The 27,067-nt window shown below is 38.8% G+C and overlaps 1 protein-coding gene across 6 annotated transcripts in view; it reads left to right on the top strand.

The window, feature by feature from the left end:
* The window catches only part of LOC106090106 (thyroid transcription factor 1), a 382,007-nt gene that overhangs the window by 329,725 nt on the left and 25,215 nt on the right, over window positions 1–27,067 (top strand). For all 6 annotated transcript variants that reach the window (XM_059362491.1, XM_059362492.1, XM_059362494.1 and 3 more), the window contains one exon: window positions 20,527–20,613. In XM_059362491.1, the coding sequence (XP_059218474.1) occupies window positions 20,527–20,613 (87 nt within the window). The remainder of the gene's footprint in view (window positions 1–20,526; window positions 20,614–27,067) is intronic.

Genomic DNA, 27,067 nt, shown 5'->3' on the forward strand with positions numbered 1-27,067 from the left:
ATCTAAATAATCTTGTCCAAGTCTTCTACTGAGTAGTCTTCCGAATTTTGGCCTATTGGTTTTCAACTTATTACGGAAGCTTATCGGATTCGGCGCTGGCCGTGTTATTCTAAACCTAATGTATTTACAGCGGTGTTACCAATATTAAGTGTTATAAGTTCGATAGTATTTAAGAATACTGCCAGGCTTGACCCCACTTATTAATGTTGGTACTACCCCACGAAATGTACTGAGAGTTCTCATCGCACCCTTTTAGTACCCCATTTCTTGTCTGTTTTGCTTTCATCAGCAACCGTTGCAGTTCCAACGTAGGTGGTAGTGTCGAAAGGCCCAAAGGCAGATAATGTGATGCCAGGTATGCTCCACCGTCTTCTTACTGTTGCATCTGAAGTTGACAACTCTGGGGAAAAAACATAATCAAAATTTTTGTGACAAAAAACGCAAGTCCTCTGGCGAATACCAGTGGAATAATTGGTAGTTATTATGGTGCAGTCCAGAAACTTTGTTTCGGGTCGTCATGGCTCCTTAATTAATGCAATATGAATCCTGCGTGTAGCTTTCTCGCTTCGGTGGTAGAGCTGGCAAACTAACGATAATCGCAACATTCGATATTTTCGATAGTTTTAATAATAAATATCGATGGTATCGATACTATCGTTAAATTCCCATCACCTATATATCAAACGAAAATGAGAATTAAAAATCAGGAGATCGTTTTATAGTAAAGCAATATCAATGCACAGACCAAATAAAACCAAGATTAATAACGTCAGTTGGAAGTCATGAGATAAATCATTGTTCGAAATGTTAGCCTAATCGGATGAAAATTGCGCCCTCTATAGGCGCAACGTTTCTTAAAGAATGCATTCATTGTCGGAATGATTATCTATATTTAATTTTGCAAAAAAAATTAACTTTTGCTATAGTTTCCATCGGAAAAATATCAATAGATATTTAGTCAAAAAAATATAGTTGGTATCGATACTGCCATCGATATTTTGTCAGCTCTATTCGGTTGAGGTTTATCTGGATAACCTCAATAATTGGTCCTCTAGTCATTGGGCTTCCTGGGAGTGGGTGATCTCATTGGGCTTCCTGGGAGATCTCGTGATCATTTGGGACAGTCAGTTAAGTTAAGCCCCTAGACATGCTTCTGCAATATGGCCCAGATCGGTCCAGATTTGGATATAGCTGCCATATAGACCGATCTTTCGATTTAAGGTTTTGGGCCCATAAAAGGCGCATTTATTGCCCGATGTCGCCGAAATTTGGGTCAGTGAGTTGTGTTAGGCCCTTCGACATCTTTCTTTAAATTGGCCAAAATCGGTTCAGATTTGAATATTGCTGCCATATATAGACCGATCTCTCGATTTGAGGTTTTGGACCCATAAAAGGCGCATTTATTGTCGGATGTAGCCGAAATTTAAGACAGTGAGTTGTGTTAGGCCACTCGACATCTTTCTTCAATTAAGCCTAGATCAGTTTATATTTTGATATTGCTGCCATATAGACCGATCTCTCGATTTAAGGTTTTGGGGCCACAAAAAGCGCATTTATGGTCCGATTTTGCAGAAATTTGGGACAGTGACTTATGTTAGGCTTTTCGACATCCGTGCCGTATATGGGTCAGACCGTTTCCTTTTTAGATATAGCTACTAAAAAGACCAATATTTTGTTATACACAATTGAACAATGACTTGTACTTATAAGTATTTGGTCCAAATCGGATATAGCTGCTATGGGGCATAAGGTATGCATTTTTCACCGGAAGTTGACGAAAGGTATTTAGCGTATATACCCGGTGGTGGGTATTCAAAGTTCGACCGGCCGAACTTAATGCCCTTTTACTTGTTGCGTTTTCAATCGAACATGTTTATATTTCCACGTGTTGTCATTTCGACCAAATAATACTGTGAAAATCGCATTCTCGTCTTCGGATGAAGAACTTTTTAGCAATGCATCTAATATGCCGTTAGCTAAATAAAACGCATTCACTCATATATTCATATTCATATATTTCATTATATTGGGTTGCCTAAAAAGTAACTGCGGATTTTTTAAAAGAAATTAAATGCATTTTTAATAATACTTAGAATGAACTTTAATCAAATATATAATTGCCATTTTGTTCGATAACCTTTTGCCATCTTCCTGGCAAATTTAGTATTCCACGCTCATAGAACTTCTGGCCTTTATCTGCAAAAAACTGAACCAAGTGCGATTTTATAGCCCCATCATTGCCGAAAGTTTTACTATTTAAGGAGTTCTGCAAAGATCGAAATAAATGGTAGTCTGATGGTGCAAGGTCAGGGCTATATGGTGGATGCATCAAAAGTTCCCAGCCAAGCTCACTCAGTTTTTGGCGAGTGACCAAAGATGTGTGCGGTCTAGCGTTGTCCTGGTGGAATATGACACCTTTACGATTGACCAATTCTGGTCGCTTCTCCTTGATGACTGTATTCAATTTGTCCAATTGTTGACAGTAAACATCCGAATTAATCGTTTGGTTACTTGGAAGCAGCTCAAAATATACCACACCCTTCCAATCCCACCAAACAGACAGCATAACCTTCTTTTGGTGGATATCAGCCTTTGAAGTTTGAGCTGGTTCACCATGCTTGGACCATGATCGTTTTCGACTAACGTTGTTGTAAACAATCCATTTTTCATCTCCAGTTATGATTCGTTTTAAAAACGGACCGAATTCATTGCGTTTAAGGTGCATATCACAAGCGTTGATTCGGTTTGTTAAATGAATTTCTTTCAATACATGTGGTACCCATATTAAAATTGACGCCAAACAAACAAATGTAAACAAAATATCGCGCACCTTTTTTCTAAAGCAAGCTAAAAGTAACAGCTGATAACTGACAGAAGAAAGAATGCAATTACAGAGTCACAAGCCGTTGAAAAAGTTTGTCAACGCCGACTATATTACTACTACAATATTTTACCGACATTACTTTTTGGGCAACCCAATATTTTCCGGGCTTAATGTTAGGGGACCACTCCAATCCCCAAAACAACCCTTAAATCGGGCAAATTTACCGACAATGTCAATGTGCAGCTAAAATGAAAGGTTTTGGGGGGTGGAGCAAGAATTGATACCCATTTTCAGGACCAATTTTCTGGGGGTCTTCCCCTTTCCCAAAATACCCCACAAACAGCAATTTTTTAGTGACCATCGCAATATGGGGCTCAAATAAAGGTATTTGGGAGTAGAATACGAATTTGACATCGAAATGTAGGACCATGTATTTAGGGCATCACCCTTTCCCAAAACACCCCCAAAGGGAAAATTTTTTCGACCATGCCAATATGTGGTTCAAATGGAAGGTATTTAAGATTAGAAAACGAATTTGATAACCGATCTTGGGGCCATGTGTTTGGGGGACGTCTCATCCTGTAAAATCCTCTTAAGCCAATGGCAATATGGGGTTTAAATAAATGGTATTTGAGAGAAGAGCACTATGCGGATGTTTTTTCAGGGCCAAGTATCTGGGGGACCGCCTCTCCCCCGAAAACACCATTACATCAGACATTATGAGAATATCGGGCTGAAATGAAGTATTTTATGAATGGAGTAACCTTACATCCAAACTTAAATTAGTAGACCAATAAAGATCATATGGGATTCAGATAAAGGCACTTATATTGTTAAACTGTTAGTCAAGTTAGCATGGATTTCACTAAAAGATTTTTAATTGTCGAAAATAAATATTCCACGGAAACTTTTGTTCCATATAAAGTAAAAGAAAGTGCAGCGGAGCGGGCCCGGGTCAGCTAGTTTATTATAAAATGATGTGGTTAGAAAAAAAATGTTGAGGGGGCTCAATCATGTGCAAAATTTTGACTTTAGGAAACATTTCATTGACGTTTAGAAAAAAATACTGAAATTTTGTCTTTAAAAAAACAATTATGAGATGGACCGGGCCAAATTTTATCTCAAGAGGATTTTTCACTAATTGAAAATTTGTATTTAAAAAATGACAAATTTAAAAACAATCTTTTTACGATTTCGACATTAGAAAAAAATTAAATTGAAGTTATATATGTTTTTATTAAAAATTTTTCTACACTCGGATGTTGTCCGGCTGCATAGGATTATCTGTTTCTATTACAAATAGCATTTGACTGGTTTCCTAGATCGCAATTTTTTTCTTGCTGCGACACAAATGAATATACTCCTGTCCAGTCTCTAAGGGCCCGGTACTGGTCTAGGGATTGGATCAATGTGTCGGTCCGCACATTATTAAAAGCCCTCTTGATGTCAAGGCAAACCGCCAATGTGTACGTCTTGGCATCGAAGGATTCTTCTGTTTTATGCACAACTTCGTGCAAATTGCCTTACCTGGCTTGGGTATAAACAGCACCCTTACCTCCTGTCAGGCTTTCGGAGTATAGGCACGCTGTGAAAATAGTTGCCAGATGAGGCACCAGATATCCGGAAATATTCCATCAGGTCCGCCTGACTTAAATGGTTTGAAGCTTCTTTAGGCTTCCTTGACCATAAATTTCGTTACAATAAATCAACCTTATTATTCGGAGATTCCGGAGTCCCCGCGAGTCCCGTCGTATCCCATGGAAAATGAGTTTCATCAGAAGCCTCAACATATCCTCCGTTGTTTCTGCTCTCACTGCCATGATGTCTACTAACGTTTCAGTTTGAATATGGGATTTTGAGATAAACTTTTTTATCTTGGTGGAGTCATTAACGCTATCGACTTGGTCACAGAAAATCTTCCAGGAGGCACGTTTTGCCGCTCTGGTAATCTTACTGTATCCCTTGAGCCGTGTGTAATACACATCCCAATATACTTCCGATTTTTTACGACGTGCTGTGTTAAAAAGTCTGCGGACCTCTTTCCCAATATTACGAATCTCCCCGGTCATCCAGGGTTTTTCTTGGGCTGATTTCCTTTCTCGAAGAGGACAACTATCTTCAAAAGACTCCACTAGTACAGTCGTAATCCTGTTGACATTGACGTCAATGTCTTCTATGCTTGGTCGATCAATTTTATCATGCCCAAGTCTTCTTCTGAGTAGTCTTCCGAATTTTGGCCTGTTGGTTTTCAACTTATTATGGAAGCTTATCGGATGCTGGCCGTGCTATTCTAAACCTACTGTATCGATGGTTTGAGTAGGAATGCTCCATGGAGACCCTCCAATCCTGAACCTCATCGAGAATATATTTTCCAACGATATTGTCACATCTAAAACCCCAACCCTAAACCTATTAACAAAGGTAGCGGTGTTACCAATATGAAGTGTTATTAGGTCGTTTGCATACAAAAATTCTTTCAGGGCTTGGCCTTGCTTATTAATGTTGGTACTACCCCACGAAATGTGGTGAGAATTGCTGCTCCGACGTAGGTGGCGGTGTCGGAGAGTCGAAAGACATATAATGTTATGACTGGTATGACCTCGGCCAAGTACCAATGTTAACATAGAATAATTGGTAGTTGATATGGTTCAGTCCAGAAACTTGGTTCCGGGTCGTCCATGGCTCCTGAATTAAGGCAATATGAATTTTGCCCTTGCTGATTTTCGCTATCAGAGCGTGAGTAGCTGCTTCGGTCCGGTGGAGTGGGTGTAGTGAAGTGCATTGAGTTTCCCTTCACCGCACTGCCTGATGTTTTAATATTAGGATCTTTGCATATCCTAGTTTTCCGAATCTTGAGAAAGTCGGTAATGGTTCCATCATCGGGTCCCTGTTCGTTAAGCTGTATCGAGTTTACCCGAGTTTACCTGTCCCTGCACTGTCTGATGATCCAATATTAGGATTTTTGCCTGTTCTAGTCTTCTAACTCTTGAGAAAATCAGGTTCTTGGGGGTAGGTCATGGTCTCATTGTCGGTTCCCTGTGCGTTAGGCGGCAGTCCTGTGTCACTGCACTGCAGCATTAGGATCTTTTACGCCATTTAGTCTTAGCCAAACTTTTCACGGAGACCTCATCAATGCCCACCACAAGGAGAGTTCCTTCCTCCTTCTCCTTCCTGGGGAAAACCTCATATTTCTCTACGACAAAATTTTTGTTTTGCTTGTTTGAGACGTCCATCATGCGTTCCGTCGCGATTTCACCGCCCACATACTAGATGAAGACCGTAGCCTTTGTCAGCTGTGTGATGTCCATCTTTTTCACAAGGTCGAGCTTTGCGCTAAGGAGAATGTGGATACTTTCAACGAGTTTTTGACGGGATCAATACACTCCGCCGAAGCAAAGCGCAGCATTAAGATGTCCCCTCTATACTCACAGCTCATAATTCACCTGAGACCGCACGATCAAAGCCATCGCTCACTTCTGCCGGCATCCCGCTGGCCCCATTCTTCAGCTGGGATGACTGTTTCATTGACACAGCCGCTGTCTGAATCCGCGTCCGAAACACCACCTTTGCTTAAAGGCTGGAGACGAACTGTGCACCCTCTGGTTTATCCGTCTCTTCCTCATTAATTAGTCTGACGACTAGTTGTGCGCTTGAAGCATTACTCTCGACTACAGGTGCCCAGGCACCCACACCTATAGGAGGGGAGGACAACATGTTGCGGTCGAACGTCACCACCGCAGCTGTTGGGTCTTTAGAGTTTATTTTGAGCCTCCTAGTACCTATCCGAGAAACGGACATTTTTCTTTGAGGATCGAATTGAAAACACGTCTGCTCCACCCAACGGCTCCTGGACATAATCTGCTATAGCTCCCATACAAACCGATCTACCGGTTTGACTTCTTGATCACTCACAAGCCGCAATTTTTTGTCCTATCGTCGCCTCGATTATACCGCGATGGTATTAGCTGCTCCCATCCTCAACCCATTCTCCTATCGCCTTAAGTCTCATAGATATAGTGGCTGTCTCACACTTAATCTGTATGCCAATGGGTCGGATATCTAGAATAGTCTCCAGTCCCCTAGTGGGTGTGATCCTCATCGCTCCGCCTATGCCAAGACAATATGTTATCTGAACTTGTGGCATGGTCCTTGTGTTGCACTTTTTCTCTATAGCAGTCCACCAAATTACTGATGCGTAAGTAAGTTTGGTCTAATCACGCTCCTGTAGAGCCAGTGAACTATAATCGGAATCAGGCTCCTTTTCGAGCCTACTGGGTTAACATTGAGACCTATGGGTCTAGCCCAGTCATATGCCATAATCAAGACGCTTTCAGCCCTTCTGCATAGGATCCTTACGCCTAAGAACTACAATATAATAACATCGTCTGTATAGCAGACGGGTGGTCACCCAAGGGAGTGGCGTGCTTTGTGCCACTTTCTCCCTTATATTTATACCATGGGACATACAATTTTTACACCTGTTCCTTAGCATATGGTTTATCCAGTCTCTAAGGACGGGGCCCACCCGGTACTGGTCTAAGGATTGGATTAGTGTGTCGATCCGCACATTATTAAAAGCCCCCTCAATGTCAATGCATACCGCCAGGGTGTACGTTTTGGCATCGAAGGGTTTTTCTATTTTATGCACAACCATGCACGATGGCAGTCTCCCCCGACCTTCCCTTGACATAGGCATGCTATTTGTATTTGAGTAGTTCGCTGGATATCCAACTCTTTATCATTGTGTGCACAATACGTTCCATGGTTTTGAGTAGAAAGGATGTAAGGCTTATAGGTGTGTAGGCCTTTGGTGTCGCATAACTTGCCTCGCCGGGCTTGGGTATAAACACCACCCTTGCCTCCTACCAGGCTTACGGAGTATATGCAGATCCCAGGCACGCTGTGAAAATATTGGCCAGAAAGTCTACCTCTTTCTGAAGTAACGACTGAAATATTCCATCAGGTCCGGGTGACTTAAATGGTTTGAAGCTCCTCAAGGATCCCTTCACCATAAATTGCGTAATTATAAACCTTCGATCAACATCATTATTCCAAGATTCCGGTGTCTCAGTGAGTCCCGTCGTATCCTTGTTTAAAGCGTTGAGTGATGCGTACAATTTGTTATTTCGCTCTGCAAGAATTTTCCTGTTACTCGTAGTAGGTCATTAGTTTTGGAACAAAAATTTAAGTATTTGCTTTCAAGTATAGTTGCAATAGAGGTGTCCATTAGGTGGTTGATGATCTGCGTCTGTCTCCAGTGGAGCCGCAGATCTAGAGCCCGGGAGTAGGCTTAGAATGGATTCCAAAGACCCAACAGCTGCGGTGGTGGTATCAGGTCGTAGCATGTTGTCTGCTACTGAAACCTCGACTGGTGAAGCGGCTGCTCCAAGCTCTACTAGCCGACAGACGACTGGTCAGCAGGGACTTTTGACGAAGGCACCTGGTTCGAGTCTTAAGGACAAGGCCGAATCTATTCTATCTTCGCATGCCTATAATTTGCCTAGGCCATCGAACTTCCCCGGCAAACCAACAGGCTCTTTTAAAGGTTTGAATAATAGAAGACCCATTTTATTTACTCAGACTCAGGTTTATTGAGAGGCTTAGTGCGAATTATCCTAATATTATCACTAATAGGGATGGAGACACCGCAGTCAGCAAAACGGTTGCGGTCACCTGGAGGGCATCCCATGCCTTTGCTAATGTCGCAAGGGACAGTTTGGTGATGGCAGTTGTCGACAAGGGAGAAGAACAAGGTTGCATACCTAGAAATAATTGGAGCGAGATAGTCGATGGTCTGTAATCTCCTTGGGTCTCCTCCAGTTTGTGACGGTGCTGGCTATTATCGGGGCCAATCAACGCCAAAAAAGATTGGTGAGATCTGGCCAGGAGCAGCACTGGATTTAGTCAAGAAGGAAGATATTCCTTCTCCACAGATGGCGCATGTTTGGAGACCAAGGATTCCCTCAGATCCTGAATCGATACTTGGAAGACTAAGGGAATGTAATCCCAATCTTACAATCTGGACTGGACTGGAAGATTGGAAGACTGGATGAGGCTGATGGTGACCGGAGACATGCAGTATTCGTAATAAACTCCGGCTGTCTCGCAAACGTCAACAAGTCTGAATCCTACGGATTCACCAAGTTGAAACAGAAGGTCTATAGAAGTGCTGGGGTTGGGAAACACTTGCCTGAGGAACTATCGACCACATTGCTAAAATCTGGCGGATTGCAGGAGACTGAAAATCTACCTGCCACAATCGAGACAGGAGGGGATAGCATCGAAACGGGACCTGACAAGCCCTGTGTGGGTGGGTCATCCGGATGGACTGGGCCCAAGATGTGCTCCAGCGGGGAAGCATGGAACTCAAAAAGTACTTCGATAGCATCAGCTAGTGATGCATCTAAAAAGGAATCGTCCACACGGCAAGAGTACAGTGTCCTCAGGAAGAGTGGTTCCACAGCTTTCTCACCTGCCCCTAGATCCGTACGGAAGCTCATCATGAAAAGTTCTAACGTATCTTGTGAGTATGAACTCCTGGTGGAATCAAAAGACGAGGCTAACACAATAGTGGTGGAAGTCCTGACTATGGTCCTGTTTCTACAGATAAATCTCCACCATTGTAAGGCAGCTTCGGCGGCACTTAAGGTCCTCCTGATGGTAGGGGGATTTAATGTGGTTCTTATCCAAAAACCATGATTATGTGAAGAAATGGTTCGTGGAAAATACACAAGGGTACGGGGAATGGGAGACACAGAGCCTGCATTCTTACAAAGAGTGGTCTAAAAGTTTTTCTTCTTCCGTCGCTAAACACTGAAGATTTAGTAGTAGCCAGCCTTTAAATAAACAAGTCTCAATACTGGCTGGCTCCCCTACATATGACACACGATTCAGAGATGCCACCTTCAAACTTAAAGTCGCTGGTTGCAGCCCGTTCTATAGGGAAGAAGAGCCCCAGTGTAGGAAGTGATGCTAATGCATATCACTAGATATGGCGAAGTTCGGATGCCAAAGAAATGGGTGAGCTGCTTATTGAATATAATATAAGTTGCAATCTGACGATTTGTAATGAAGGGCATAAACCGACCTTTATTATCAGGAACAGGCAAGAGGTACTAGATATTACCTTTGTATCGGAAGATAAAAGTGAAAGAATTTGCGACTGGGATGTGTTATATGCATATAGTTAAGGCAAATCCACTGAAACAGCCCTTCACGACCTAGTCGGCTTCATAGAGGGTTCTCTCGCTATCAAGGAATATACAATGGCAGCATTTCTGGACATTGAAGGTGCTTTCAATAATGTAAAACCGACATCAATCATGAAGGTGTTAGAGTTTCTGGCCATCAACTCTACCGTGAGAAAGTTTATTAATAACTTACTTACTAAAAGATGCATTACGCAGGCTTGGGACCTGTGGATCTAAAAAGATGGATCAGCAGAGGAACACCTCAAGGAAAGTTTCCAAGCACTCTAAGAGATATACTTCAGGAAGCTCTACTTGCAACAGCTAAGTGGACTACCGAAAGTGGTCTAGATATAAATCCGTGCAAGACAGAACAAGTTCTTTTCAGCAGGAGATACAAGTTGCCTACAGTGGAACCTGTCTCCTTGGGTGGAGAGAATGTTCCATATACAGAAAGCGCTAAATACCTGGGTGTTTTGCTGGACAGGAAATTGAACTTAAAATCCAACATTTTGGAAAGGACAAGAAAGCAAACTATTCATGCATTGGGTATATACTGCAGTTGTCAGACCTATTATGCTATAAGCTGTTGTGGTCCGGTGGACGGCGCTTCAAAAATCCACCTACTGATCAATACTTAGCCGGACCCAAACGATGGCTTGTTTGTGCACCACAGGCGACTGACGCACTGAATTTAATGCTACATCCGCTGGACATTGTGGCTACACATATTTCAGTGACCACTTCCGTGAGGTTAAGGGAGCTTTCTCATTGGTCATGTGGCTACAAAGGACATAGAAAATCTGATGTTCCAGGCAGTGTGGATTACACACTACCTGAGCCGCTTTTTGATAAAAAGTACTCTACCACTATTCCTGATAGAACCGATTGGAACTACGATATCCCTGGTAACAGAAGTTACACAGACTTTTATACAGATGGTTCCAAACTAAACGACCATGTGGGCTTTGGAGTGTACTCTAAAGATCTAGAACTGGTCATATCGAAGAGGTTACCAGACCACTGCAGTGTGTATCATGCGGAGATCCTTGCAATTAAGGAAGTGGTGGAATGGCTAAGAAATAATGTCATTACGACGATTGGCATTAATATCTTCTCAGACAGCCATTCAGGACCAGGCCCGAAGGACAAGGAATGATAGACGGTCACAAAGAGTGGGCTGTGAGCATTCCAAAACTACGTGGCCTTATCTGGACTTGAAGAGGTCTACTGCTTTGCCTCCATTGGCTAGAACAGACGTCTTAATCATTGTGTCCGTCATGACAGGTCACTGTCTAATCGGGAAACATGCTGACAAACTGAAGGTTGCCAGAAATGACTTTTGCAGAAGCTGTGAGGACGTCGAAGAAGAAAAGACTATAGGACATATTCTGTGTGTGCGTTCCCATTTCTTTCAGAACCTGTCTGATTTAGCGGATGTGAACATTCGTAAGTTATTGGGCTTTTTAAAGCGATCTGGATGGTTTAACAGTAGGAACTAGAAGGCATCTTCCTTCTTCTGTTCCTGTGGTATCACAATGGACGAAAACGTCTAACCTTAGATTATGTAAGCTGTTTGAAAACCAGGCCATCTCTCGACAAACGAAGATTGCACGATACAAGACACTGATATTACCAGTGTTGTTATATGGTTCTGAGTTATGGGTACTTGCCAAAACAGACGAGGCAGTGCTTAGAGCGTTTGAGAAAAAGATTCTTAGTAAATATATGGACCAGTTTGCGTTAATGGAAAATATAGGCGTCGTATGAACCACGAGCTATATGACGATGTTAGTATAGTTGCATGTATCAAAATACAACGGCTGCGTTGGCTAGGTCATGTTGTCAGAATGGATAAAAGTCAATCACGGTGATATATGAAAGCCGGTCTACAAAAAGCCCGATGGAAAGTTCAAGCTATTCTGCATTCGGCTTGTGAAACAAATATCTGTCATAGCCAATTAAAGTAAGGGATGGTGCTGTGATTGTAAGGAAATTTATTAAATATATAGGATTGGAAACGAAATTAGTTTGGAAGAGTTTCAAGCAACCACAGATACTATTATTGAAAAGAGTAATTCACTTTCCGTTACATCGGTATACAGTCCACCGCGTCATGAAATAACATGTAAACAAACGAGGACCTTATCAGCTGACATAGCTATAGATTCGTTATGCGAGTTGACTATAATGCAAAACATATCGTCCCCTAATCGCCAAAAAAATGTAATTGCCAAAATCGAAACTTTACAGTAGAAAGTTTTTATTTAACAAATCATAGCATAACCTAGGTTAAAATATGATTTTAATATATGTACCATTTCTTTGGCTGATGCATTTAATGGTCAAAAAATTTATGCATTTAAATAGAAATAACGGTATATCAAAATCTGAACCGATATGGCCCCTTTGCAATTCTCAACGACCTACATCAATATTAAGTATCAAAATTTCAAGCGGCTAGCTTTACGCGTTCGACCGCTATCGTGGGTTCGACAGACGGACTGACATGGCTATATCGACTCAGAACGTCGAGACGATCAAGAATATATATTCGTCTAAGACCCCATAGACGAATATTTCGAGGTGTTACAAACGGAATGACCAGATTTTTATACTCCCATCCTATGGTGGTGGGTATAAAAACTGATTGGGATAACATTAAATACTTAATCAATGGATCAACGATATACACGTCTAAAGACACCACATATGATATTGACAGAGAAGTTCTAGAACTTACGAATAATACTCAGCAAGCTGCATGGAATAGCACACCTGCAATAAAACTATCACCAACAACGCCAACTTATCCAAGCCACAATAGAGAGCTGGTAAAATATAAGCCGAAAATTCGAAAAAATGGCGACATTCACGTTCTCCGGAAGACTTCTAAACAACATTACACAAAAATTGAGTAGAAAAATCAAAAAGTTTAATGACCAAAGTCTACGAAGCAGCTTTCAAATCTATAAATCTTTATAAAAATCATAAAATTTTGCATGAATGTTTGGCTTAGTTCATAGAATTATGTTCTTGGGCTGAAATTGAAGGGCGTCTCGAAAAAATAGGGTTTGGAGAAAAAAATTGATAAATCGTACCGGAAGTTCGTACGAAGTTCGATTTGGTACTTTATTTCTAAATTGCAGAAGTCTGAATTTTGGAACTTAGGTACACCATGGCAACCTAAGTTGGGTGACTATAATAGTTTTTGGAAATGTGTACATTTAGGAACTAAAAAAATTACCCAAAAAGTACGAAATGGGTGAACTTTTTACAGAGAAAAAACACAATTGGTACCATTTGGTACCTTATTTACGGATGAAGCTAGAGGTCTACAATTTGGCAAACTATGGTGGGTGACTATGATCTTTTTAAATCTCGTACATTTTGAAATTTGGGATGTGGGTAAAACTAAGAAATATATAATACCCGACTAAATGATTTTTTTCAAAATTTGAACATTTTGGTACCAAAATTGGTACCATTTGGTACTTTATTTACAGGTGGAGCTAGAGGTCTGAAATTTGGTATGTAGGTACAACTAAGAAATAAATGATGGATAATTAAATGGTCTATTCAAAGTTCATACAGTTTGGTATCAAAATTGACAAATGATCTGTTCAAAATTCGTACATTGTGGTATTAAAGTTGGTACCATTTGGTACTTTCTCAAGGTTTGAAATTTGGCATTCAGGTACAACGAGGAAAAATATGATGGGTGACTATCATCTTTTTACGATTCATAAATTTATGTACCAATATTAGTACCATATGGTACTTTCTGTACAGATTGAGCTAGATGTCTGAAATTTGGCATATAGGTAAAAGTTAGAAATATATGATGAGCTACTAAATGATTTTTTTTCAATTTGAACATTTTGGTACCAAAATTGCTATTATTTGGTACTTTCTTTGGAGATGGAGCAAGATACCCGGAATTTGGGATGTAGATAAGCCTAAGAAATAAATGATGGATGATTAATGAGCTATTTACAATTCGTACATTTTGGTATCAAAATTATTATCATTTTGTACTTTATGTTCAGTTTGCTATTAAGATCTGAAATTTGGCATGTAAGTACAACTAAGAAATATATGATGGGTTACTAAATGTTCTATTAAAAATGTGTACATTTTGGTACCATTTGGTACTTTCTATTCAGATAGAGCTAGAGGTCTGAAATCCGGCATTCAGGTACAAAAAGGAAAAATATGATGGGTGATTACGATATTTTTACAATTCGTACATTAGGTACCATTGTTAGTACCATTTGATACTCTCTGTGCAGATTGAGCTAGAGATCTGAAATTTGGCATGTAGAACATCTAGGAAATATATGATGAGTGACTAAAAGATTTTTCTCAATTCGAAGATTTTGGTACCAAAATTGATACTTTCTTTATAGATAGTGCTAGAGGCCCAAAATGTGGCATGTAAGTAGAACTAAGAAATAAATGATGCATGACTAAATTATCTATTCAAAGTTCGTACATGTTGGTACCATTTTGTACATTCTGTTTAGATGGAGCTTGAAGTCTGACATTTGGCATGTAGGTACAACTACGAAATATATGATGGATGACTATGTTAGGTATAAAAGAGGGTGCAGATATTAATCCGCCCCATGCCACTATGGACATACACCTAAGCCAGTAATCGGCTTGTTGTGTGCTCTAAAAACTATAAAGTAACATCTAAAAAGAAAATTTTAAGTTAGGAATTCCGTGCTTTTCACAAAATCCATAATTGTTTCCAATACCACTCCCTAAGTGCCGGTATCGGTTTGACGCGAAAGCCGGCAATGACAAAGTAAATGCTCCAACGTCTCATCATCTTCCGCCGCACCGATTTAACATAAGTGAGCTCGTAGTCCTATGTGTACCGTTATATTACCAATTGTATAGCTAATACAATAGCTCACGATCTGGATCCCCCATAGGATTTTCGCCGTCCTACCGACCGTTTCGCTTTTCCACAATGTTGCATGCGCATTGATGATGGATGACTAAGTATTGTATTGAAAACACGTACATACATTTTGGTACCGAAATTGTTACCATTTGGTGCTTTCTTTACAGATGGAGCTCCAGTTCTGAAATTTTGCATGTAGGTACAACTAAGAAATAAATGATGAATGATTAAATGATCTATTCAAAGTTAATACATTTTGGTATCAAAATTGACAAAATGATCTGAACAAATTCGCACATTTTGGTATTAAAATTGAGAAATTTTTACTTTCTTTAAAGATGTAGCTCGAGGTCTGAAATTTGCCATGTAGGTACAGCTAAAATATGTATATATAATGGAGGACAAAGTGTTCTATTAACAATTCGAACATTTTGGTACCATTTGGTACTTTCTGTTAAGATGGAGCTAGAGGTCTTGAATTTAGCATGTAGGTACAACTAAGAAATATATGATAGGTGGCTAACTGATCTATTCACTATTCACACATTTTGGTACCATTTAGTACTTTCTTTACAGATGGAGCTAAAGATCTGAAATTTGGCATGCAGGTACAACTAGCAAAAATATAAATATAAAACATTTTTGTACCAATTGGTATTTTTTTTTACAGATGGAGCTAAACGTCTAAAACTTTGCAAGTCTGCACAAGAACGCCATAAATTATGGGTGAATAAATGAACCATTCAAAATACGCACATTTTGGTACCAAAAAGTGCGAAATAGTTTATCTTAGTCTACAGCCAACGGATACTGCTAAAAGTAAGCAATTTGACTTACATTATTGCAGTCTTGAAAATACGACATGTGGAAGAAAACGTACTAATTGTGGTGTAATTGGTACCTTGAAAGAAAATATTGGGCAACTAAGAAATATTTTTTATTCATATATTTAGGTACTAAAACAAATAAGATGGTACATTCTTTACAAATTTAGCTCAAGCACTCAAAATTTCGATACGGATACACCCTGACAGTAAATATTGGACGGTTAGAAGATTTTTTTTTAATTCGTGCATTTAGGTACTAGAACATACAAAATGGTACTTTCTGAACAGAGAGATCTTAAGGCCTCAAAATTGGAAGACAGCTACACCTTGACCATAAATTTTGGGCTACCAGAAGATTTGTTTCCAAAATCATACATTTGGATACGAAAAACACAAAATGGCAATTTCTTTACAAATCATTTGTACCTTGACAATATATATTGGGCGTCTTAATTAATTTTCCGATGTATTGTTATTCTTGGTATTTTTTGGTACTCTCTTTATAATTATTACAAAACTTCATAATCTAATTAACTGAGTGGCTGTCTAGGTTTTTGGAAGTCCTAAACTAAAAAGGAGTATAAACAAGTAAGAGCGTGCTGTGTTCGGCCGGGCCAAATCTTATATACCCTCCACCATTGATCGCATTTGTCGAGTTCTATGCGCGGTATCTCTTTTTAGACAAACATAGAATATTGAATAAGAACTGTTATGCTATTGGATCTATATCAAGTTGTTGTCCGATTCGGACCATAAATGAATGCTGAATATTGTAGAAGTCATTGTGTAATATTTCAGTTCATTCGGATAATAATTGCGCCTTGTAGGGGCTCAAGAAGCAAAATCGAGAGATAAGTTTATATGGGAGCTGTATCAAGCTATTGATCGCTCCCGACCATATTAGATGTTGAAAGTCATGAGAAAAGCCGTTGTACAAAAGTTCTGCCAAATCAGGTGAGAATACCACCCTCTAGAGGCTCAACAAATCAAAATCCCAGATCGGTTTATTTGGTAGCTATATCAGGTTCTATACCGATTTCCGCCATACTTACCACAGTTATTGGAAGTCATAATAAAACACCTCATGCAAAATTTCAGCCAAATCAGTTGAGAATTGCGCGCTCGGTTTACATGGCAGCTATACCAGATTATGAACCGTTTTGAATCATGCTAAACACAGTTGTTGGAAGTGATACCAAAACACTACGTGCAAAATTTCAGTTAAATCGGACGAGAATTGCGCCCTCTAGAGGATCAAGAAGTCAAGACCCAAGATTGGTTTATAAGGCAGCTATATCAAAACATTGACCGATTTAAACCATACTTAGCGTAGTTGTTGGAAGTGCTACCAAAACACGTACACCCTCTTGAGGCTCAAGAAGTCAAGACCCAAGATCGGTTTATATGGCAGCTATATCAAAACATTGACCGATTTTAACCATACTTGGGGTAGTTGTTGGAAGTTCTATCAAAACACTACATGCAAAATTTCAGTAAAATCGGATAAGAATTGCGTTGTCTAGAGGCTCTAGAAGTCAAGACCCAAGATCGGTTTATATGGCAGCTATATCAAAACATGGACCGATTTGGCCCATTTACAATACCAACCGACCTACACTAATAAAAAGTATTTGTGCAAAATTTCAAGCGGCTAGCTTTACTCCTTCGAAAGTTAGCGACAGACAGACGGACGGACAGACAAACGGACGGACGGACATGGCCAGATCGACGTAAAATGACATGACGATCAAGAATATATATACTTTATGGGGTCTTAGACGCATATTTCGAGGTGTTACAAACAGAATGACGAAATTAGTATACCCCCATCCTATGGTGGAGGGTATAAGAACGGGGGCAGCGAAGCGAACCATCGGGATATGTAAGACTAGACATATGGTAATAAAACCAACTATACTCTTTGGAAAGCAGTCAAGCTTAAAAAACCGCTTATCTTGAATGAAAACTGCCAATGGGTAAAAAGTAATGCAGAGATGTCTAATACATTCGCTGAACAATCGCTAACATATTTTCTAACACGAATAATTATTCTATGGATATGACAAAAGACCGTTAAATCAATACTGCAGGTACTTATATAACGTGAGATTTTTATATGATAACTTTCAAGGAAATGTGGAAGGCAGTAAAGGCCCTCGATTGTAAAACATCCCCAGGATTCGATTTATTTAATAACGGGTGATGTCCTTAAGCAACTACCATACAAAGGCATAATAAAATTGCCAAAAAATAATGAACTCAGTTTTGAGATTACAGTATCTTCCCACGTACTGGAAGATGGCGGAGGTGATTATGCTGCAAAAACCTGGAAAAATCCCATTGAAACTAAATCATATAGACCGATTTCTCTATTTCCAATAATGGGGAAACTCTTTGAAAAGTTTTTTTTTTCCAAATGTCTTGAGGCCATCGTATTATAAAAGCAGATAATACGTGATCATTAATTTGGATTTCGCAAAAACCATTCAACTATTTAACTAGCACCTAGGGTTACGCAAACGATCGAAAATGCATTCGAAAACGAACAGGTTTGTTCTCCAGTGTTTTTAGATATCTCCCAAGCGTTCGATGGAGTATGGCATGATGGCCTCATAAAGAAAATTCACTTCTATTCACTACTTCCCCAAAACTAGGTTGATTTATCTCATCTTTTCTCGATGATATATATTATAGAGTTAAATATAAAACAGAGCACACGAAATTATACCCCATTACAATAGGAGTACCACAAGGTACCGCTACATGAAAACTGTTTTACTGGCTGACGACACTCTTCTAATGACAACAGGCCGCAATACCACTGAGTCTACAAAAAAACTGCAATCAGCATTAAACGATGTGTACCAATGGACCACGAAGTAGGACTGAATCTAAATAGTAGTAAGTCAGTCAATTCACATTAACTTCTTGATAAATAATCGGAAGAAACTCTATATTATTCACTGATAATAAATTTATGATTGCCAGACAAGCGTTAAAGCCAATATGGCTTTATGGAATCCAACTGTGGGGCTGCGCAAAAAACCAACATCACGAAAAATGCCTCGCTTTCAGAACAAAGCTTTAGGGAAATCGGTCAAAGCTCCTTGGTATGTCCGTAACAGTGACTTGCACAGTCACTTGGAAATTAAGACCGTTAAGAAGGAGATATGCAACTTCGCTCGAAACCACTACACAAGGCTTCACATGAAAATGTTGAAGCGTTAAAACTGTTTAATGTATCAAATCTTCGAAGAAGACAAACAAAACGAAGAACAAATTTAACTGACTTACTACTATTTAGATTCAAATTTAACCTAATCACTAATATTAGTTTAAATTAACTATCGATACTTGACCTACTTAAACTACTAGTTAGTCACTTTATTAATATGAGACTAGTCGTAGTGTCAGTTAAGCATACTTTGAATTGATTAAAAAAAATTGTTTTAAACCGATCCCCGTTAGCAGTACTTGTCACTAGTTCGGTAAATAGTATTTTAGAGCAAAATGCATAGAAAACTACATTTCTTAGAATTTCACGTAAAATGGAACTGCAGAGACAAAATAGGCTTTACTAAACTAGATGATGGTGCCACATGGTTACTGGTTGGACAACTGGGATGCGGCAGTTTTTCAATTTGTATGGCAGAACTTAACAGGATATGCAGGCATGTTGGGACAGCAATCAGGCATACATTCAATTCGGCTTGTGCATTTCTTTAACACATTTGACAAATACATTTAATTTAGAGTGGGCTCTATTCGTATTGACATATGTAGATAACGAAAGTTATAGGGATACAGAACGTATCAGCATATATCCAAAATACATGGCTTCTGTTAGCATTTAAGCGTACATTCTAACAATGTCGTCGTTGATTCTAACAATGTCGTTGTTGATTCTAACAATGTTTCAGAAAATTTTTGAAATTAATAAAAAAAACAATGTGTTGTTTAAACTGAGTACTTTATTTTTTATAACCTCCACCATATGATGGGGGTATACTAATTTCGTCATTCCGTTTGTAATACCTCGAAATATGCGTCTAAGATCCCACAAAGTATATATATACATGATCGTCATGACATTTTAAGTCGATCTAACCAAGTCCGTCCGTCTGTCAAAAGCACGCCAACTTTCGAAGGAGTACAGCTAGGCTCTTGAAAATTTGCACAAATACTTCTTATTAGTGTAGGCCGGTTGGGATTGTAAATGGGCCTTATCGGTCCATGTTTTGATCAACTGTATCAAAACATGGACCAATATAAACCGATCCGGGGTTCTGACTTCTTAAGCTTCTAGAGGGCGAAATTCTTATGCGATTTGGCTGAAGGTAGTGTTTTGGTATCACTTCCAACAACTGTGTCAAGTATGGTCTAAATAGGTTGCTAACCTGAAATAGCTGCCATATAAACAGACCTTGGGTCTTGATTTCTTGGGCTTTTAGAGGGCGCAATTCTTGGATATATAAGATTCGGCCAGGCCGAACTTAGCACGTTTTACTTGTTCTATCTTCTAATATGAGTTTATACAATACTTCGTTTACCTATACTGTATTAGCGGACTAGATTCCCTCTTAGATTTTATTATAGTTTGTCGGCACAAAAATATGACTTATTTTCTCACTGAACAAAAATGTCTGGTTGTCCACTACCACTATTCTTTAACCTATACCTCTCCAAACATTTGCAGCGTAGATGACCGAATTTACTTTAAGAATCAAATTGATTATTTTTCCACATTAACAAGTAACATATTTCTATTTGTAGGTCAAAATATGGTTTCAAAATCACAGATACAAGTGTAAGAGACAGGCGAAAGAAAAGGCAATGGCCGAACAAAATTCGCAAAATCAGGTAAATATATTTAACAGGATTTTAGTTAATTCATTTATTTTGTAGAAATCACGATTTATTGAACTTATAAAACCAAAGACCATTGAAAACATAATTTTCGTCATTTATTTAAAATATCTTATATATAAAAATCAATTTGTGTTTGTTTGTATGTTTGTGTGTTCCTTATAGAATCAGAAACGCCTGAACCGATTTTCTTGAAATTTTCACAGATGGTGCATAATGATCCCGTGGTGAAAATAGGGTACTACATTTTTTGATATCTGAAGGGGGGCGGACCCTCCCCCTTACCCAAATTTTCAGAAACGAAACGAAATTTTGTGTGCTCTTATATAGTAGCCCAAAAATAAAAATTTGGTATCCACATTTTGAATGGGGTACCTAGGGGGGCCGCCCCACCCTAAAACCTACCAAACATATATTTAGACCAATCACGACAATATGGGACTCAAATGAAAGGTATTTTGGATAAGAAAACGTATCTGATATCCAATTGTCGAATCAAGTTCTAGGGGGACCACCCCAAACCCCAAAACACCCCTAAATCGGACATATTTACCGACCATGGCAATATGGGACTCAAATGAGAGGTATTTGCGAGTAGAATACGAATTTGATATCCAAATGTGGAACCACGTTTCTGGGGATCCACCTCTTTCCAAAAACACCCTCCAAACAGGACTTATTTACTCACCATAGGAATATGGGGCTTAAATAAAAGGTATTTGAATGTAGAATACGAATCTGATATCCAAATATGGGACCAAGTGTTTTGGAGGACGCCTCTCACCAAAAACATCCCCCAAGGGGACAAATTTACGAACATAGCCATTGGGGCTCAAATGAAAGGTCTTTGGGAGTAAAGCACGAATTTGATATCAATATTCGGGAAAAGTGTCTACGGGGCCTTTTTATTTCTTAAGCCCCTACAACAACATCAATCAATTTCTTAATATTTTATGACCAATTAGCGAAGAAAGCTCGATTTAATGATTTTGGCATAAAATAGAACCTGCAGTCAAAAGATGTAGGATTATTGCCACACATTTATTTTTTTAATAGAAACTATCAATTGCAAAGAGACATTAAAACGGTTTATAGAAATCTCATTTTTTCGTTTGATTTTTGGGATATTAAAAATTGCTGACTTTTGACAAGCCAATTTTGCCCCAAAAAATGACGGAAAAAATTGTTGTAACTGGTTTCAATCATCTACTTTACGCCAATTAAATTTCATTACGATACCTGTTTCCTTACTCAAGCTAGATTTTATCTGAGGCAGCTATATTGTTGGGTATTTTTCGTTGTTAATGGGAACCTGGGCACACGGAGCAGCAGCAAGAGCCGTTGCCGTTGTATATTGTTCGAAGCCATTAATACAACTTCCAAAAGATATTTGCACTGTGTTGGCAATCAGTGTAAATTCAACTCTGACTTTATGACCAAATGTCACCGCCGATGTATCAGTTCCTGCACCCAGTAGCTATCACAATTTTCAAAAAAAAGAAATGAGGTATCTTTACCAATTTCACAGCATCAAGAATTTTGGCAATTTTCGATTTTGAAAATATGTGAGGTGAGCCCCTCCCAAAATAAAATCCTAGCTACGTCCCTGCCTCCCATATAAACCGATCTCCCGATTTGACTTCTTGAGCCTTACAAGACGCAATTTTTGTCCGATTTAAATGAATGAAATGAAATTTCGCATGTGGTGTACCGTTATGACTGCCAACAATTGTGCAAATTGCTGTCGAAATCAGTCTATAACCTGGTATATCTCCCATATAAACCGACCTCTCGATTATCTTTGTTCTTTTCCTAGAAGCTTAAACTTTTGCTGTTTTGACAGAAGTATGGTATGTACAATAAAATTATGAACTCCAACCAAGTGTATTTTCTATACATTTTTAGCATAATTCATGGTAGTGGGTTCCCTAGATTCGGCCCGGCCGAACTTATCACGCTTTCAAGTTTAGCGTGATCACTAAATTTTACAATTATTTCACACCTAATATGGCTGATGAGTAATTCTAAACCAAGTTACGAAACGCGTCTCATGGTGGTTGTTGTGTGTTGTGACCTCTGGCTTTCCTTTTCCATTAGCAAAGAAAAATTTCAGATCATTGATCTCGTCTCTTAAGAGAAAAAAGCAAAAATAATACTTTCTATTGGAAAAATTAGGAAAATGCTATGAAGCAAAGGAAAAGAAACAAACATAATATAGATAACTTTAAATTTTGTTGCAATTACCATAATTATATACATATTAAAGGGTGATTTTTTAGCTGTTAACTTTTTGGCAATGCTGGTTTAAAAAACTCACGCACGTTTCGTGTTTTGTTTCACTTTCAAACATCATCAGTTTGGTCTATAATTTAACCATGGATCGTCTTAGAAACGAACAACGCTTGCAAGTTATTGAATTTTATTGTCAAAATGCGTGCTCCGTTAAGAAAATTCATTGCGCGCTTTTTGTGTTCAGCGACGAAGCTAATTTTTGGCCCAATGGGTACATAATAAATAAGCAGAATTGTCCATTTTAAAGTGAAGATCAGCCAGAAGCATTGCAAGAGCTAACAATGCATCCAGAAAAAGTCACAGTTTGGTGCGGTTTATGGACCGGTGGCATCATGGGACCCTACTTCTTCAAAGATAATGCGAATCGTAACGTAACTGTGAATGGTGAGCGATATCGTGCAAGAGCTTGACTTGCATGACATGTGGTTTCAACAAGACGTTGGCACATGCCACACAGCACGCGTAACAATGGACTTATTGAGAGGCGAGTGCGGCGAACATTTTATTTCACATTCGGGACCGGTCACTTGACAGCCTTAATCGTGCGATCCAACGCCTTTAAGCTATTTTTTGTGGGGCTATGTTAAAGCCCATGTCTATACAGACAAGCCCGCTTCAATTGACGCATTGGAAGACAACATTGAAGCATTTATTGGTGAAATACCGGCCGAAATGTTGGACAGAGTATACCAAAAATGGACCATTTAAGTCGCAATCACGATCTACATTTGCATGAAATAATCCTCAAACAATAAACTATATGGACAGTACTATCGATTCAAATAAAGATTTCAGGCATTTTTGTATATGTTTTGTGTTTTTTTTTTTTTTGTTTTTTTGAAAAACTTTCCTATAGCTCTTAAAAAACCACACTTTATATGTAACCTTCTGTTCAAAAAGAAGTTTTGTTTTTGAAAATAATAATTATTTAATTCATATTTTGAATTTACATGCTTTGCCATGTTTGTTTGCAATTCATCAAATTTTGTCAAATTAAAAATTTTCCCGGCGTTATCAGACCAAATCTAATAAATAACAAGTAAAAGAGAGCTAGTATCGGCCGGGCCGAATCTTAGGAACCCACCACCATGGATTCTGCTAAAAATGTATACAAAGTAAATTTACTTGTAGCGCATAATTTAATTCTACATACCATAGTTCTGTCAAAACAACAAAAATTAAATCTTCTAGGAACCGAACAAAGACAATCGAGAGACCGGTTTATATGGGAGCTTTATCAGGTTATAGACCGATTTAAACCGTTCTTCGCACAGTCGTTGAAAGTCATAACAGAACACTACACACAAAATTTCAGCCAAACCGATCAAAAATTGCGGCTTCCAGTGGCTCAAAAAATCAAATCGGGAAAATTGTTTATATGAGAGCTATACCTAAATCTGAACCGATATGGCCCATTTGCAATCCCCAACGACCTACATCAATAACGTTGGGACAATCAAGAATATATACTTTATGGGGCCTGAGACGAATATTTCGAGGTGTTACAAACGGAATGACTAGATTAGTCTACCCCATCCTATGGTGATGGGTATAAAAATTTACTAATGAAGCATTAAAGTGTAGCACATTAGCATTTCGTATTCAAAAACCTACAATAGCAGCTGAATAATTAAAGTGAGATTTTTGTGTTGTTTTGGTAGCCCTATGCCGTTTAAGTGTTAGTGCCGAAAAAAATTTTGTTGCTTCGAATTTGTGGCAATCGGTTCCTGATATTATCAAAATTATTTGTTTAACAATTCCTAAAAAAATGGTGGAAATTGTTGTGGCAATTGTTCTTGTCACAATCAACTAGTATATAATAGAATGCAATTTTAAACATAAAAGTATTCTTAAATTTTTTAACGGGTTAGTTTGTTACGTTTGCTTGTTGCAGGGTGCATATTTCTAGAAGGTGTAGGGTGACACTGTGGCTTTGCCGGCTACTCGTCGATTTGGGTAGGTTCTTCACCGTGAAATACACTTGCAAACGAAAACATAATTTCTTCGTGTCCAGAAATACAAAAAAAATGATGGACTGACAATATAAAAGAAAACACGACTAATAAAGGCCTACACTCGGGGATTAACGTCAGGCATTTGGTTTGAGCTTCCCACCTCTTCCGCCGGCTAATAACCAGACAGCCATGTATTGTTTGATGCTCAATCATTCCAAAACAATACCCTACCAAAACAGTACGTCTGACTGGTTATACCATTACTGGACCCCAGTGTTAAACCACTTTCTAACACTACTTATACCGATCATTTGCAACACCCTGTATCGACATCGAACAAATTTACTCTGACATTCCCTGTCATTTTCTATAAGAGAGTGAGCGAAAAAGAATCTGTTTCAAAAAGAATTATATCTATATTATTATAATTCATTCATGACTATATAAAAATGTTTAACAAAGAAATTCTTAAAACTAGGTTTATATACATGCATGTTTATTTACAATAAAAAATATTACAACAAAGTGAGATCGTAGATGCATCTACCAAATAAAAAAGGTTTATTTTTTTTTTTTTTTTTTTTTTTTGTTTACTCACCCTTTAAGAGTACAGGCCTATGAAAAAAAACACTTTTTTATTTTTGAGTTCTCTTGGACAACTTGTTTTGGTTTTTTTTTTCTTCTTTTTTTCTCTTTAAAATTCTCTTTGACAACTCATATTAATATCATTCATTCTATATACATTTTTTTCTCTTTAAGCAGCTGACTTGTTTCTCTAGTTTATAATCATACCATTCTTCATGCAAAAACTCTTGTATTTGAAGAAAGGAAAACAAGTAAAAGCGCGTTAAATTCGGCTGTGCCTAACTTTGGATACCCACCACCTCGGGTATATATGTAAACCACATTTCATCAAAATCCAGTGAAAATTGCATACAGTATGTCCCATAGCAGTTATATCGAAATATATTCCGATTTGGACCACATACTAATAAGTACAAGTCATTCTTCATTTGTGTATAACAAAATATTGGTACATTTAGTCGCTGTATCTAAAAACAAGTAAAAAGGCGTTAAGTTCGGCCGGGCCGAACTTTGGATACCCACCACCTCGGGTATATATGTAAACCACCTTTCGTCAAAATCGGGTGCAAAACTTAAACCTTATGTCCCATAGCAGAAATATGTGGAGGGGCTCAACTTAACTCTTTGTCCCAAATTTCGGCAACATCGGACAATAAATACGCTTTTTATGGCCCCAAAACCTAAAACCGAGAGATCGGTCTATATGGCAGCTATATCCAAATCTGGACCGATCTGTGCGATAATGCAGAAGTATGTCAAGGGGCTTAACTTAACTTACTGTCCCAAATTTCGGCGACATCGGACAATAAATGCGCCTCTTATGGGCCCAAGACCCCAAATCGGAGGATCGGTCTATATGGCAGCTATATCCAAATCTGGACCGATCGGAGCCAAATTGACGGAGGATGTTAAAGGGCCTAACCCAACTCACTATCCCAAATTTCAGCAAAGTCGAATAATAAATGTGGCTTTTATGGGCCTAAGACCCTAAATTGGAGGATCGGTCTATATGGCAGCTATATCCAAATCTGAACCGATCTGAGCCATATTGACGGAAGATGTCAAAGGACCTAACACAATTCGGAGGATTGGTCTATATGGCAGCTATGTCCAAATCTGGACCGATCTGAGCCAAATTGTCGGAGGATGTCAAAAGGCCTAACACAACTCACTGTCCCAAATTTCAGCAAAATCGGATAATAAATGTGGCTTTTATGGGCCTAAGACCCAAAATCGGAGGATTGGTCTATATGGCAGTTATATCCAAATCTGAACCGATCTGAACCAAATTGACAAAGGATGTCGAAGGGCCTAATGCAATTCACTGTCCCAAATTTCAGCAAAATCGGATAATAAATGTGGCTTTTTTGGGCTTCGTCCCTAAATCGGAAGATCGGTCTATATGGCAGCTATAACCAAATCTGGACCGATCCGAGCCAAATTAACGAAGGATGTTGAAGGGCCTAACACAACTCACTGTTCCAAATTTCACCAAAATCGGATAATAAATGTGGCTTTTATTGGCCTAAGACCCTAAATCGGCGGATCGGTCTATATGGGGGCTATATCAAGATATAGTCCGATATAGCCCATCTTGGAACTTAACCTGCTTATGG

The sequence above is a fragment of the Stomoxys calcitrans genome, chromosome 2 (assembly GCF_963082655.1).
Source record: "Stomoxys calcitrans chromosome 2, idStoCalc2.1, whole genome shotgun sequence".
NCBI lineage: Eukaryota > Metazoa > Arthropoda > Insecta > Diptera > Muscidae > Stomoxys > Stomoxys calcitrans.